Here is a 16,857-nt window from a genome sequence, read left to right on the forward strand (position 1 = left end):
GTATCAGATCCAGTTAGGAAACCGTTCAAAAGTGTGAAGAGGTGGCAAACTATTTTAAAAACGCACTGCAGTGGAATACTGGTTAACACTGAACAAAGTATTTAATCTTCATGGTTCATATCTAAATGTTTACTTTTTAGGGGTTCAGAATGGATTCTAAATGGGTCCTTTAGAATGAGAAAGATGGAAAGGCTGGATGGGCCAATTGGTTTATAAAGTCTGTAACACTTTATGATTCAGAATCATTAAATCCTGATGCAATTTAAGATTTAATACTGGTAATTGCCCTCAAGGCTGCGGCTGACCTCACCTCTCTTGTAAAGCGTCCTGCATATCCTTAAGCCTGGCGTGCAGGTGTCGAATGCAGACTTCTTTCTGCTGCAGGGGGGTGAGGTACTGTTCTGGGGTGGGTGGCTTAATCCCATGGTTTTCACTGCACAGACTATATTTGTTTGAGCGCCTGTGAAGAGAGAAACATACACATTTCAGCGAATGTATACAATAGAGAATGAATGTACACAGTGTACAAAAAAAAAAAAAAGTGTAAGACGACATGTTAGTGAGTCAGGCCAAATCATGATGAAGATTCTCAAAAATCTAAGTTCACTAGCTACTTTATATTATATGGAACTTCATGGTGGTATTTTGAGTCAAGTGCGAGGGAGCGCTTCACTAACCCCAAGTATTGTTGCCCAACCACCAAAACGCCCGACATTCATTTCCTCAGAATACGAAACTATAAACCAAAATGTAACCTTATATCGCCCAGTCCCCTTTACAGCACATGCGGAACAATCTTCCTTGTTGACCTGCTGTAGAAAACATGTTTATTTAGAAATTATGAGAACAAGACATAGGCTTCCCATCATTTCACCTCCTCTGTTTAAACCTTACCATTAAATGAATCTGCAATCATCTCTAGTTACGTCACCTTGTTTACGTCGACCTAGCAGCACCGAAATCTACCTCTCCAGAGAATCAACTTGACCAGGTAAAATAAAGTCATCCCAGAAGTAAAGCTTTCATTTTTATACTCTAGTATCAATTCTTAGATATTTTGCAAATCTATGAACTTGAAGCAGACATTTACAGCTCACAAGATCAATGACAACCAAAGTGTCTGTCAAACACAATAAGAAAAAATATCTAAAGAGGTACTCTAATCAGACAAATCACTTAGGAATTCAAACTTAGGGACTGATTCAGAGATGTACGCTAATGCAGCTGTGAGTTTGTACACAGTGGTTGTGCAAAACCATGCAAATATCGCAGCTAATGGGATTTGTATCGAAATGCCCACCGTCGGATTTGCAAATACAAGCACGTACAAAGAGGCAGTGCCAGTCGCAGATCAGTAGATAATCAGCCTCCTGAGTATCCCTATAGTTGCGCAAAATGGCCGTGGGAACTGGACGCCAGAGCCATTTTTTTACTACGTACGAGATTGCAGTCGCAGTGCCCCTCAGCCACATATAAACTTGACTCAGGGCCACAGTCCTCATTTCACTTCATTAGGGATTGTTTAAAATTGTTAATTATAAGAAACTTGCACCAACATATACGAGAACGTATTAAACAAGTAACAATGATTTTCAATAAAGATAGTAGGGGGAGGGTGAATGGATGATGGGTTGAAAGGGCAAAGTGGGTAGGCACATAGACAACATCTACAAAATATATACTAGAAATAAAAATGGTACTATTTTAACATATCTAATGTTAACCAGATATATAGGAAGATCACAAAATGTAGAAATATAATATATATCAGGCACCTTGTACAGTCTTATGCACGATGGACCCAGATTAGGCCACAAGTATACTTAATAAAAGGCTAAATAGTAAGGAGGGAAGTTATGGCTTTCTTTGAAGTAACAGAGGTCCAAACGGCGTAAAGTTTGGGGTGCGCTGCATGTACAGAGTATGTAATGCCTTTTATGCTTCCGATATGCCAGGCAATTCCTTTTAAACTCTTAAGATGCCCATCCACTAGACGATTAAGTTGAGCGATTGAACGATAACGATTGTTCGCAAATAGTTTGCAAAAATGTCTAAAACGACCAGCGATGCGTGCGCCCGCTGGTCGTTTAGACATCTATCATCGTGCAAACATGCTGGACTACCTGACGATATCGTCAGGTTGAGCATGTTTGCAGATGGTTGATGAGCCTGCACTGAACGACTGCTCGTTCAGTGCAGGCTCATCACAGACTAACAAACGACTGCACGATTACAATGTCTGCAAGTTGACGGGCACCTTTAGGGGTAAATTTACTAAAGTCAGATTTTAGAAGTGGAGATGTTGCCCATAGCAACCAGATTCTAGCTATTATCTTCTAGAATGTGCTAGTTAGATGTGGAGTAGAATCTGATTGTTTCTATGGGCAGGAGAGAAAGATGATCCATGAGTCCTTTAGAACTGTTAATCATTCAAACAAAAAAGAAAAGTGGGTGTATTGGTTGCACGCTGTCACTTTAAAACATAACTAATTACATTAGCAGTAACATTATTAAAACAAAGATTTGGAGTGAGAAAGGAGGATATAATGTGATTAAAAGAAAGGGTTGTATGTTATGTCACCTGTCAGACAAAGTACATCAAGCACAGGATAAATCATTAATCTTCTACCGAATTATCATTTCATTATCTGTTTATTACACAAACTTTTAGGAAGATATGAATAGAAATGAAAAACTCCTATCAATAGTGATCAAGTTATAGATCTATGCAGTGCTTAAAGTGATCCTAGAGTCGTGGTGGAAGTCAACCCCCTTCCCCCCTGTCCTCGTCGCTTTCCTAATAAAAGGGACAGCACGCTGTAGGAGTGTACCACCAAAGGGGTGTGGTCTCAAAAGAAAGCGGCAGTGTAACACAATAGTATCCCCAATTCAAATTACGCCACACAGTAGCACAATCTTATTCACACTAAACTGCACATAGTGCCCCTGATTCACATTACACCACATGATATTGCCCCTTATTCATGTTATGACACACAGTAGTGCCCCTTTTACACAATGCCCACAGCAGTAGTACCCCTCCATGAGGTTATCTGCCCTTATACTACTGTCCAAAGGTAAGGACCCCCTGTGTGTTGAGAACTGGCACAGATAAAACTAATTTTTAGAAAAATCTTCCTAACAGACTAATTTAATTTTCTGAACAGCTGCTTTCCGCTTTTCAGCACTGCACAGTGAAGGGCCACAGTACCTTTAGTGCAGTCCTTGGTGTTCGGGAGGCCATTGAGCGGTGCCGTGCTGAAAAGTACTTGCTCGCACTGGACCAGTCTAAGGCATTTGACAGAGTCAACCACAAGTACCTATGGGCCGTGCTGGAAAGGTATGACTTTCCAGAAAGGGTGGTGAATTGGCTGAAAGTATACAGTACGGCCGAAAACTTCCCGCTTGGTTGGGAGGGCCCTACCTTCACCTTCAGTCTGGAGTCTGTCAGGGGTGTCCTCTGAGCCCTCTCCTATATGTGTTTGCAATTGACCACTTCATAAAGGTGGATAGGGAGGGGCACTGGGGGGGGGGTTGTGTGCAGCTGACGTCACGGTGGTTCTGTCCACAGTGGGGGGCAGAGAGGAAAAGGAAAAGTATCTGCACACTGTCATTTATGGCACTATGTAGTCACACACTAGGCCCCATATATATTCTACTCTATAATATTTAGTCACGGAGGTGCAACCCTAATTCACAAAGTTAGACTGTAATGTGTAGAAAAAGAGCAAGGGGTTGAATTTTATGGCCACACAGAGAACATAGGTTGTAATAATACTTAGCTTTTATACTTTTTTGAAACTCAACCTTGGGAGCCTGTTTTTAGAGGCTCCCCCATGATGGGTAGAGAATTTCGGAGAATGGGTATTACCCGTCCTCAAAGATTGGATGGAGGGAGGTCAAGCTAAGACGCTTCGAGTTCGGCGAGGATACCTCCCGATCTACGCGATCCTGTGCCTGAAAGTGATGAGATGGTGAGGACTGGAGGTGGGTGAGGTTAGAAATTCAACCAGAAGGGAGTTGGGGTTGAGCATTCTGTGGGCCTACTTCCATGTTCCGCTGTCCCTGAAAGACTGCCCAGGTGAGACTTGTTCAGAGGTGTTGACTCTGATTAAACCTCAGGGGGATCCTCTGAGAGTTAGAGACATTGCCTGGCTCTCCTTTCATGGAAGACTATGTGAGAGGGAATCTCATGTGTAGAAGTGCCGAAGATCGTGGCTGCCCACGGGAGGAATGTCAAGGGGAGGAGGAGACCATGGACCACTTTTCCAGTGAGTGTCCCTTTAACGTAAAGGTTTACAAAAGAGTTTCAAAAGCCTTGCATATCCCCCTTGTCTTTCAGGGCTGAGTTGCCCTGAATGGGCTTATGGGGCATTCAAGGGATATGCAAGGTTTGATTTATGCCCCATTTTTTATAGTTAGTTTGGCAGTCCGGTTCTGCACGTGGAATGCACGGTGTCAAATTGGCATTAAGGGCAAAGTCCTCCTCTGTGAGGCGGTGGTGGGGGGAGTTCTACACTGAAATGGATTATGTATATTGACAAGGAAAGGATGGACGCTGTCAGTTGGTCCCGGGTGTGGTGCCATCGGAGGCCCCCTTGATTGGGTAGCGGAAATTCTATTTCTTGTCAATCCTGTCACTTTGTTTTTTGGTTTTTTTAAGTAAATTGTAGAGGAATGCCTTGCATACATCTGGATAGCTGTACTTAATTTTCTGCTGCTTAAAGGGCTAGGTTAGGAGTGTGAGGGGGTAGGGTGTGTGGAGGTGTAGTGTTGGTCCTTTGGGGATTGACAAGTTATAAGTTATGATGGGGAGAGTAAGTTTAAAGGGACGTGTGGTTATCTGCAAGTAACTTATTTGTGCAACAATTGACAATGTGTATATGTACTTTTTGTATTATAGGATTTTAAATATTTTAATGTCGTTGTTGCAATCTTCCGTTTTAAATAAACAAAGCCCATAGTGCCCACTGCGGGAGCCGGAAGACGGAGCTCAGGAGTGAACTTCAGCCTCCGGCTGCCGCTGTAGGGTAGGAGCCAGATGCCCGCTGATGACAAAATCTCAACGGGTGCCCGGCAACTCCCTACATTGCAGGGATGACTGGCCAGGTAAGGTGGGCTGGAGGAGGCAGAACTGGTTCTGCCTCCAAATAAAACTGACGGAACGCAGTTCCACCCTGTTACGGCCCACTTTAACGCATGGATCTATGACCTATAGAGAACCAGAAATAGGGAACAGATAATGAAAGTAGTCTTATTTCTCATACAAAGAAATATATGTCTTTAAATGATTACATATGCCTGCTATAGTTGCTACCTTAAAAGTTTTGATTGCAACATTAAACTTTATTGCAGCATTTTGTAACAGGTTAATGGATTTCTTCGGTGACTCACACACATATATACTATGTTTCATGTAAAGCACAAAGCATGAATTTTGTTTATAAATATATTGGAGATTCTCGGGTCTATGTATTAATAATTGCAGAACTGCCGTGATTATTAAATATCTGTTTCAAGAGCGGATATTTAAATTTTTAATAAAGATATATCCTCGCTAAGAGAAACTTTTGTGAAAGTCTTCCCCGTGGAAAGCTGTCACTGCGCCTGCGCACAGTGTCAGTTTCCGACGCCTTATGGAGGCTGTGGGAGAGAGATTGGGCTTAAAGCAGTTTACACCATCTGAAGATGTTCGGTACATAGGTGTCAGATCGTAGTTCCCATTGATAATTTCTGTGAAATCTCCTACATTGTGCTACCTGTATTGGTACAAAGCAACACCATAAAATTATGCAGAAACTGCAGTTTCTACATAATTTTATGAAAAAAAGCTTGATAAATGAGCTAGTGTCATTATCAGAGCCTTAGTTTGGGTACAGCCATTTTGGATGTATTCACGTTTATATGTGGGACCTGTGGAGATATGATATATTGTTTGTGAAGTAAAGATATACCCTTATGAGTTTGGTGTACACCACTATTGTGTAAGCAGAGTACATCATTTGACAGTTTCCTTATAGAGTTCTAGATAGCAATCCCATCACTAAAAATTATAATCTAGAGGTGCTACCACCCTTATGTTGAATATATCACACAAGAGTTCTTCTCCTTTACCCCCTTTATAGCTAAACTTCCAACATCGGACATCATCTGTGAATCTGTTTTGCGAGCTACGGAGAAACAACTCCAGTGATATTGTCAGACTGGGGTCTACAGATGAATACCTAAAAAGATACCTTTATAGGTGGAACACATTCAGCAAGTGCAAGTATAGTATGTTACATTTATACCTATCTACCTGTATATAATAAGTAACAAGGCCGGTGATTATTCAGTCCCATACCAGACTACTATTTGTGAGGATATATTACCATCACTGAAAACACGTTTTTTATCTTCCCATTTTTTCATCCGGAAAACTCAGTGTGAGGACTTATTTCGGAAGAAAATAACTTACCACTGCTCTACATCCTACGTCAAAGGGATTACATCCTAAAAGATTCAAGAGAGGACATTGTTTCTCTTATTATCAGAGCCTTGACTGAGTGCTGATATGATATATGACGTGCCGTCTCTCGTTACCAGAACAGTGCAATGTTGTTGTACTACTGTCACTGCACTAACGCTGCCCCCACACACAGCGATATTTTACCCGATATGGCCGATTCCGACACATCAGAACGACAGATCGTGTAAAATATGGCCAAATCCTAAGTAAATCGTGAGTCCCCACTCACTATCACGATGCGTGTTTCCGCTGGTCGCACATCGCGTAGTCAGATCTGCTGTGCAGTAGGGCAGATCTGACAATCTAGGACCCGATGCACTGTGAAAGTCTGGATGCAGGAGAGATCGTATGAAGATTGGACACCAAATTGTGTGGAGATCGTGTGCTGAGCTGCCGGGAAATCGTACACATCGGCTGATCGTGTGCAGATCGCTATGTGTGTGGGCACTGGTATGAAGCACTTGTACCTGGTACTAAGGTAGTGCAATAGAGTAGTAGATCATAATATTGCTCAAATACCCTATCTGCCGGCGCTAGTGTTCAGCGCTATTCTGGGTCTGTATGCAGCAGCTTCTCATCACTAAGACAATGCACCAAATAAATATATCTTATAAGAAGTAAAAATTATTTTGTCTTGTACGACTCATCTGTCTCTAGTAAAGAATTGATTAGAAGCAATGCGGCGATCAAATGTGCAGGAGTGTGACCCTGTAGCCACAGTTCTGCCAGCAGCGTGGATTGGGGGTAATGAACATTTTAGAAAGTTTAGTATAATACAGCTTATACTCATCTATTTCCTTAAATCTGGATACATTGAGCTGGGTCATAACAGGGTCTCACCTGTGTCCCTGGTATCAGGATCACTCTACTACTCCCTTTCTTCTTTAGCAGTTTTGAGGAGTTGGTAAATATTAATAGAGGATGCTCTACACCACCCACTTATGAATATTTACCCATGAAGACAAGTCTAATGTTTAGTGCTATCATGACCCTATTTTTACACAAATGTGTCAATTTACATGAGACGTGTATGGCGTAGCATGTTAATGTAGAAGCATCTGGAGGGTGGTGAAAATGGGTTCCTGATGGGAGGTTCCAGTGGTGGAACTAGCAAGTGTTAGGACAAAGAGCAAAAATCATGCCCCCCCCCCCCCATCTTAGAAGATAAACACACTTTTCAGAAATAGTTCAAATCTAATCCCCTCAGATCTTATTACAATAAAATAAAAAAAATCTGGAGGTCTTGACCATCGCGACCATCATGGATGCTCGCATAAGCTGTGGGTGGTAACCCACAGCTATGCGAGCGTCCAGGAGGACTCACCAAAAAAAAAAAAACCGCCCTGATTCAGAGCGGGCGCTCGTTCAGAGCGTCCGGCTCTGAATCAGGCCCAGAGTGCAGATGCCTGAACACTCAGGGTGGCCAGGAGGAGACCCCAGTCTAAACCAGCCTGGAGAAAAGCAAACACTCGTGAGACCCTAAAAACTTCAGGATCATATTTTCTATGACTACACCTTTGAAAATATGAGTGCCAAATTCTGTAATAGATACGGGCAGAGGAAGGCTTCCGTGCCCTAAGCATCGTCTGAATTATAGAAGTAGTAAAATCCTAGTCTCTGAAGATGGAAGATTCAAAAGCCACGCCGTCAAAGACAGACGGGGAAGGTCCAGATGCAGGCAGGTACCCTATGTTAACATGTCTGGCCTTAGAGGAAGAAACCATAGAGTGTCTATAGAGGGACTTTGAAGGTCGGTGAACCAATGTGCCAAGCAGGGGCTATCAGTATTACTGTGCCACCCTCCTGCTTGAATTTCCTGATGACCCTTGGGAGGAGGGAGATCAGAGGAAGATCGGAGAAAAGAGATACGCTAGCTTGAAGTCCCACTTCACTGCTAGAGCGTCCACAAAATCGGCTGAGCGATCGCTGGTTCTGGACCCATACCCGAGGACCTTGTAGTTGTGGCCGGAGGCCATGAGGTCTACCTCTGGTAGTCCCCATTTGTCCACTAGGATCTGAAAGATATCCGGATGAAGAGCCCATTCCCCGGCGTGTATCCTGACGACTTAGGAAGTCCGCTTCCCAGTTGAGGACTCCTGGTATGAATACGGCAGAGATTGCTGGAAGATGACATTCTGCCCAGACCAGAATGTTTGTCACTTCCGTCATGCCTGCCAGACTTGAGTGCCTCCCTGACGTTTGATAGGCTACTGCGGTCGCGTTGTAGGACTGTATCTGGACAGGCCTGCCCTTCAGTATATCCTGTGCCTGAACGAGTGCCCTGAATACTGCACGAAGTTCCAGGATGTTTATGGATAGGGGACCTTCCTTGGTCGTCCATCTTCCCTGAAAAGTGTGACGACACGTCACTGCGCTCTATCTGCGGAGGTTGGCATCCGTGGTGAGGAGCACTCAATCTGGAATCCAGAAGGGGCGACCCCTTTTCAGACAAAACGTCTGCAGCCACCATGAGAGGGAAAGCCGAACCTCTGGAGAAATACAGATTGTCTTTGACTTTAAGAACGGATACTCCCCGCTTCGCCGGGAGAGGATCAGCTGTTGCAGTGGTCTGGAGTGGAACCGAGCATATTCCACTATGTCGAAGGTGGACACCATGGACCCCAAAACCTGCCTCGCCGAGTGGATAGACCCCGTCTGATTGCAGAGAAATCTGCAAACCTGCAATTGAAGGGCCACAATCTTGTCTCCTGGCAGAAATATCCTTTGTGACAGAGAATCCAGGAGTGCACATAAATTCACCATCTGCTGTACTGGTGAAAGCAATGACTTTTTCCAATTTATGATCCAGCCGTGTCTGTGTAGGCAGGCAATTGTCAGTCTGAGATTATGTTGTAATATATCTGGAGACTCTGCCAATATCAGGAGGTCGTCCAAGTATGGCAGTATTCTGACTTCCTCAAGCCTGAGGAAGGCAGTCATCACTGCCATTATTTTGGTAAAAACCTGTGGAGCTGTTGATAAACCAAAAGGCAGCGCTTGAAATTGGAAATGTTGCTGTAGAACCGCAAACCGCAGAAACCTTTGGTGGGAAGGCATAATTGGCACATGCAGATATGCATCTTGAATGTCCAAGGACACCATAAATTTCCCTGGTTCCATTGCCAGAACAATAGACCAAAAGGTTTCCATATGGAACTTGGGCACCCGGATAATTCTGTTGAGGCCTTTCAGATTCAGAATAGGCATGTGGGACCCATTGGGTTTTTGGATCAAAAATAGATTGGAATAACAACCCTTTCTTTGTTGATCCAACAGAACTGGGATTATCACCCCTGAACCCAGCAGGGAATGAATAGCCTTCTGGAGGGCTAAGACCTTGGCAGACTCCGAGGGAGGAGTTGTGCAAAAAACACTTTGCGGGGGACTCTTCCAGAAAGTAAGGGCGTACCCTCGAGAGACCACTTCTCGGACCCAGGCGTCTGTTGTTGTCTGATGCAAGGTACCCGAAAACTGAAGTACTCGGCCTCCCACCCTGGGATTCCTCAGGGGGAAGCCCGCCCCATCAGGCCGAGGGTTTGTCATCTGACTTGGAAGCCGGATCTCCGATTAGCAGCTGATGCCTTAGAAGCCAGAATACCGGCGTCTAATGCCACCTCTCCAAAATAGGAGGCTACCTCCTTGATATAGGAGATAATAGTCAACTGCTCCCTGGAAGCCTCTGGAACAGTATTTTCCAATGCCCCTGACCATTCCTCAATGGTCAGACACCCAAGCCGTGGCCATGGCCAGACAGGATAAAGCTCCTCACAGGGGAAAAACCGCCGTGAGACAGGCTTCAAGTCTTCTATCTGTAGGATCCTTAAGGGAGGATGCAGATGGTATAGGCGATGTGGCAGTCTTAACCAGATGTGCCACATGAGCATCCACAGTGGGCGGAACTTCACATTTAACACATTCGCCAGGTGGGAGGGGGTATAAAGCTGTAAATTTCTTTCTCTATCAGGAGAACTCCATGCTTACCCCATAAATTCAGGGAGTTGCTCATATTTGGGAAACTCAGCCTTAACGACCTTCTGGCACTTGAACACCGGAGCCTTCCTAGGTTCTGGTTCATGACTATCTATGTTTCAGACAGTTTTGACCGCCCTAATTAAGGAGGGAACATCCATTGCTGCCAGATGGTCCTCCTCTCCTGAGAGACACTCCTGAGAGGAGCCCTGTACCTTTTTAAAATCATCTGAACATGCATCAGAATCTACAGGCTGGATGGACTGATAGGAAGAAGCCAACCGCCTTCTGGTTTTAGGTACTACTGGCCTGCCTGCTTGCAGCATTTGCTGACAAGCAGCAGGGGACGGAGCCATACTCTGGCTTGAGTGGGCATAAACATCCATCCAGGACGGATGCATAGGAAGCATAAACATAGCAGGTTGTAGCTGCTGAGAGTACCCCATAGTAGGGGTAGCAGTGGGTGTTGATAAATGTTTCACAACCTGCGCCATAATCTGAGAAAAGGGAGCCCAAGGGGGTTCCTGCCCAGAAGCTGGTAAGCTGGAATTATGTGGTGGCTCCTTATAACAGCGAGCACACAATCCATACTGTATGAAATGCTGAGGCGACAAGCCCACCTGACAGGCCATACATGAAACCAGCACAGGGGCTTTAACCTCCTGTTACTCCTTATCTTTAGACATAACAATACAATGTTATGAAAAATACAATGGTGACAGTGTTCACCCCAAAACAACCCACACATCTGTAGCAGAGGGTTATGAGTTGAAATAGCAGTGAGTTATAACTGACAGCTATTCAGTAATAAAAAAAAGGCAGTATAACACAAAGCAGGACTTACATAAGTCACATACAATGCAAAGAGAGATATATATATATATATATATATATATATATATATATATATATATATATATATATATATACTAGGGATGTGCAGGCTCGGATAGGTTCGAGTTTGCACGTGGAGTTCGGATTTTTCCCTCCAAAAAAACGGAACTCAGAACGAGGCAAAACGTCATCTTACATGGACGAACATCATCATTCCTGGTCTTTTGTCCAGGAATGATGATGTTCGTCCATGTAAGATGACGTTTTGCCTCGTTCTGAGTTCCGTTTTTTTGGAGGGAAAAATCCGAACTCCACGTGCAAACTCGAACCTATCCGAGCCTGCACATCCCTAATATATACACATATATATATATACACACACACACACACATTTACAATGGACTCTTAGTCAACTACGAAAAGCACAAAAGCTTAGCAGGATATCGAGCTCTGTATAACCTGGCCACCAAAGGAGATGTATACAAAGAGACTAACCAAACCTCCTGAGATTCACAGCTTCAGTAGAGCATCTGAAAGTGGTCTCTGGGCGGATCATATAGGGAGGAAGGAAGAGCAACCCAGATGCGGGAAACCTCATCTCTGGACCAGCATCTGGGCTGGGGTAGGGGTTGCCGGGGACAGCCTACCTCCCCTAGGCTGCATCAATCCACCGGGCGCACTGGCTTCTTAAATGGCCACCGCCACGGTCCTCGGCACCAGAATTAACTGCCTCGGTGGTCTAGTGAGAGAAGCAGTTGTCCCTGGTTCCCCACAAAAGTGGCCTCCAGCAGTCTCCACTGCCGGGGGTAAGGACCGCCACGTGGTTCCCCGCAAGCGGGGAACCACCTTTCCTGCATCCCCGCGACTCCAGCTGCAGTCCAGGGCCCAGCGTCTATTCAAACTCCGCTGGCACCTGCCAAAATCACCAGTTCCCTCACTGATGTTGTGGCGTCGGCGGGGGTAGATGAAGCAGCAGCACGGGCGTCCATCTGGACGCCTAGTGCTGCTTACTCATAATAAATAAATAATAAGCAGTCCCCTGTTACAAGGTGCACTGATCCTGCGCACCAAACAAAAAACTAAGTGCCTGTAGTCATGGGCCGGGTATATATGGAGGAGGACCCAGTGCATCCTGGGAGCTAAAGCTTTTAACTGTTTGGTACCTGGATCACTCCAACCACATACCCCACCCCAACCAGGTAATTCCTGTGGACCCTACGGAACCCGAAGAAGAAACACAGAATAATACTTAGACTCCCTGATCCAGTTCCAGCTCTACAGCAGCAAACCCTGCGCTTTCATATACCCCGCTGCCATTATAAATGCACCATTATCGGGTGGGCCTGGGTGCCGTCTCTGCTGATCTCCACCAAACTAAAAACAGTGTGATAACCTCAAGCCTATGGTGTATCTGCTTAAACAACCACATGCTTATAACCTATGCCTGCTTCCCTCTTCCACTCTGCTGGTGCGACCCCCTCCCATCCCAAAGTACCCTCCAACCAAGTCACCAAGCAGTATTTTATCAAACTCATTGCGGGATTTTCTGATAGAACATATGGTGTGGTCTAATGGCATGTGGAGAGGTCGGAGAGGCATTTAATTGAAATGTGGGGTGGTGTGATGGGCATTGACTGAGCATGTGACGTAGTCTCAAGGTCATTGAATTGTGAGGTGGTCTGATGGCATGTGTGGAGGCGAGGCATTGAAGAGGTAGCTTTGATGGTCATATGGCATATGGAGAGGTCTGAGGGTCATAAAAAAAGCATGTGGGGAGGTCTAAAGGGCACTGAACATGGCATGTGGGGGATTGAATGACCAACAGTTTTAATATTATTGTTAAGACTATGCTACAGTTTAGTGCAACAATTTCATAATACACCATAGTGAGGTAGTGACTTGTTGCGTTCCAACATTTTTTCCCTTGTAAATTAAAATGTGTCCTCATTAATCAGCACCCTGCTCAAAAAAATCCTGGAGTAAACACTATTTTCCACCACCTCGGAGTGACTGACCACTGTAACAGGCAAGCAAGCTACATCCCACAGAACTTCTGTAAATTATATTTAACATGTATTTTAGCCCCCTTCCTATGTAGGGATTTCATTGTGTATCAGGTGTTTGAGGTCAGTAGTCCAGTATAGTGATCAGTCTGTCCCAGGTGTGAAGTCAGCATGAGCTCTGTACATAGATTCAGGTGTGTGACCTGTGTATAGTGATCATTGTGTGTTATTGTAGCATTTATAACTTCAATAAGCTAGGAGCATTTTATTATAATGGTGATAACACTCAGCAGGATTTTTTTCTTTTTGGCTTGTCATGTTGAACATCTGGCACCCGAAGATAAAAATGTTGCCTACCACTGATCTAGATTATTGGGTTTACCTGAATGAAGGACTGCTGTCGCTTCCTTTATAGGAGCCAGAAGTGCTGCTGCTGACTGAAGAAGTGCCATATGGTTCTCTCATTGAGACTGGAGGAGAGGTTCGCCTGGATGAAAGGGAAACAGGGCACGAAAAAAAAAAAAAAAAAAAAGTCAAAATCAAAACAAACAAACAAAAACAAAAAAGCCAGAGATGGATGAACATATAGAGAGAAGGGAATTACCTTCGTGAGCCAATAGAAGACCTTCTGCCTCCAGGCACAGACATAGGTGCACTACAGCAGGGGGGCACAAGAGGGCGGCACAGAGCACCTGTTACAGTGATGAAATTTATTTAGCACATGGGGCAGTGGAAACAATAGGTCTGTCCTTTATGTTATAATTGACTGTATCAATGATTTTAACACACACTGTAAAGTTTTTGATCAGAAGAGTAGCAGAAACAGTAAGTGTGGATGCCGCATGCATTTCTCTTAGTTACAACGTAAACTCAAAAGGACTCTCATTCATACATTATAGGGACTATTAACCCTAAGCTAAGAATAAGGAAACAAATGAGCTAAACATTATGATGGAAGTGTCATAAGAAGGACTGCAAGGTTAATCAGCTGTTTAGTAAATGCTCGAGAATGGATACTTCCTCCGCAACGCTCCATTCATAAAACGCTCAGTAATCTCAGGCTAAACCTTCTGATCAGACAGTGCAGCAGCATCATTACTACAGACTTATAAAATACTACTATATATACTTATTACTAAATTACAGGATAAGCTACATTAAGTGACAAGAGAAAACACATTTTAGTAACGGATAATTCCTTGCAGCCATTACAATGTGTATCTTACCTTCTTGGTTAGGTAGTGATAGGCTAGATAAAAACGTTCTAGAGCATATATAATGTAGCGCCTCCTATTCACTTGTACCTTTGAGTAACTCCAAAGCGGTTTCTGAAAATTATATAATCTCAAACAAAAACATGGGTGGGAAATCTGGGCTGTTGTGGAATATTTCAAGGAAAAAAGTAATCTGTATATATAAAATGTATATAGGTCTTCCACGGCAGGATATACACAAGTAATATAGCAAGGAGGGCTAAAAGAAAACAAGCCACATGTTGCATAATAAAATAAGAGTTATGGTATGACATACCTTTAACTCTTTTTCTTCAAGGTCCATGGGGTCCACAGCCATTACGTTGGGGTATGAATCCTGGTCACCAAACAGTTAATACAAATAAGCTCTCTGCTCCCAGGATGCACCGGGTCCCTCCTCATATACCCAACCCCCTGCCTAAGGTAGCCAGTTCGTTACCAAGCGCAAGCAGGCAGAGACAAAACAAAAGGATAAGAAAGAAAAAAAAAAAAAACATATTCAGGAGTCCAGACTCTCCAGAGAAGACATTTTCCCGGAAACCCCCCCCCTACAGGTGCGACTGGGTGGGTGTCCTGTGGACCCCATGGACCTCGAAGAAAAAAAGAGTTAACAAAAGGTATGTCATACCATAACTCTTATTTTCTTCTTTGGGGTCCATAGCCATTATGTTGGGGATATCCCAAAGCACTAACCCTACGGGCGGGGACGCTCCTGACTCTCGGAAGAGAGGAGAATCCTACGCCCGAAGGAGGCATCCTGAGAGGCAAAAGTGTCAAAGGAATAAAATTTGACAAAAGGTATGAATGGAAGATCATGTGGCTGCCCTGCATAATTGCTCAGCAGAAGCACCCCGGCGGGCCGCGACGGACCTACCGGCCTAATAGAATGTGCCGTTACTGAATCCGGCACCCGCATGCCAGCCTGTGTATAAGCCAATGAAATTGCCATGCGAATCCACCTGGCCAGTGTCTGTTTATTGGCTGGCCAGCCACGCTTATGAAAACGATAAACCACAAAAAGTGAAATCGGACTTCCTCCATTTGCTCGTGCGTCTCACAAATTCTCAATGCACGGGCCACATCTAGGGAAGCCTCACCTGGCGAGAGACTAGTGCCCTGAAATGCTAGAACTACTATTTCTTCATGAATATGAAATTTAGACACTACTTTCGGAAGGTAACCCTCCCTAGTACGTAGTACTGCTCTATCTTGATGAAATACCAAGAACGGCTCACGGAAGGAAAGTGTAGCTAAATCCGACACTCTACGTACAGATGCCATAGCAAGAAGAAACACTGTCTTTGCTGTTAGCCACTTGATGTCTATTGAATTTAAAGGCTCGAACGGAGGAGCCTGTAAAACCTTCAGAACTAGAGTCAAGTCCCACGGAACAACCGGGTGAACGAAGGGAGGCTGAACCCTCAACACTCCCTGAAATAAGGTCTTTATATCTGGGCTCAAAGCAATTTTATGTTGGAACCAGACTGAAAGAGCAGACACCTGTACCCTCAAATAGGCCAGGCGGATCCCTTTTTCCAGACCGCTTTGAAGAAAATCAAGCACTCTGGATATCAGAAATTTCTGTGGGTCATACCCTTTCAGTTCACACAACTGAAAGAAAGTATGCCAAATTCTATAGTATATACGGGCTGAGGATGGTTTCCGTGCCTTCAGCATCGTCCGTATAACAGACTCGGAAGACCCCTTCTTCCTCAAGACGGAGGCCTCAAGAGCCATGCAGTCAAAGATAGCAGATGAAGATCCGGGTACCAGCAGGGACCCTGTAGCAACAGATCCGGTCTCAATGGCAGAGGCCATGGTGTGTCTATGGAGAGAGACCATAATTCTGTGAACCAGTGCTGTCTCGGCCATGCCGAAGCTATTAATATCACGGTGCTGCCCTCTTGTTTGATCTTTCTGACAACTCTGAGAAGAAGGGCAAACAGGGGGGGGGGGGGGGGGAACAGATATACCAGCTTGTAACACCACTTTACTGTCAGTGCGTCTGCAAACTCGGCTCTCGGATCTCTTGTCCAGGATCCGTACCTGGGAACCTTGTTGTTCCTTCTTGACGCCATCAGATCTATTTCTGGTAGACCCCATCTGTCCACAAGGTACCGAAAAACCTGTGGATGTGGGGCCCACTCTCCTGCATTTATCTCCTGCCGACTGAGAAAGTCGGCCTCCCAATTCAGGATCCCCGGAATGAACCCGGCAGATATCGTGGGAAGAAGAGTCTCTGCCCAGACCAAGATTTTTGATACCTCTGCCAAGGCAGCTCGACTCCTTG

At 44.6% G+C, this 16,857-nt stretch overlaps 1 protein-coding gene across 3 annotated transcripts in view; it reads right to left on the reverse strand.

The window, feature by feature from the left end:
• Nucleotides 1-16,857, reverse strand: part of SNPH (syntaphilin) — a 35,053-nt gene that overhangs the window by 4,760 nt on the left and 13,436 nt on the right. For all 3 annotated transcript variants that reach the window (XM_088467055.1, XM_088467054.1, XM_088467053.1), the window contains exons 2-4: nt 13,919-14,006; nt 13,697-13,801; nt 311-460 (exon numbers count right to left, since the gene is read on the reverse strand). In XM_088467055.1, coding sequence (XP_088323181.1) covers nt 311-460; nt 13,697-13,801; nt 13,919-14,006 — 343 coding nt within the window. The remainder of the gene's footprint in view (nt 1-310; nt 461-13,696; nt 13,802-13,918; nt 14,007-16,857) is intronic.

The sequence above is a fragment of the Taudactylus pleione genome, unplaced genomic scaffold (assembly GCF_031769625.1).
Source record: "Taudactylus pleione unplaced genomic scaffold, aTauple2 ptg000069l, whole genome shotgun sequence".
NCBI classification, from domain to species: Eukaryota; Metazoa; Chordata; class Amphibia; order Anura; family Myobatrachidae; genus Taudactylus; species Taudactylus pleione.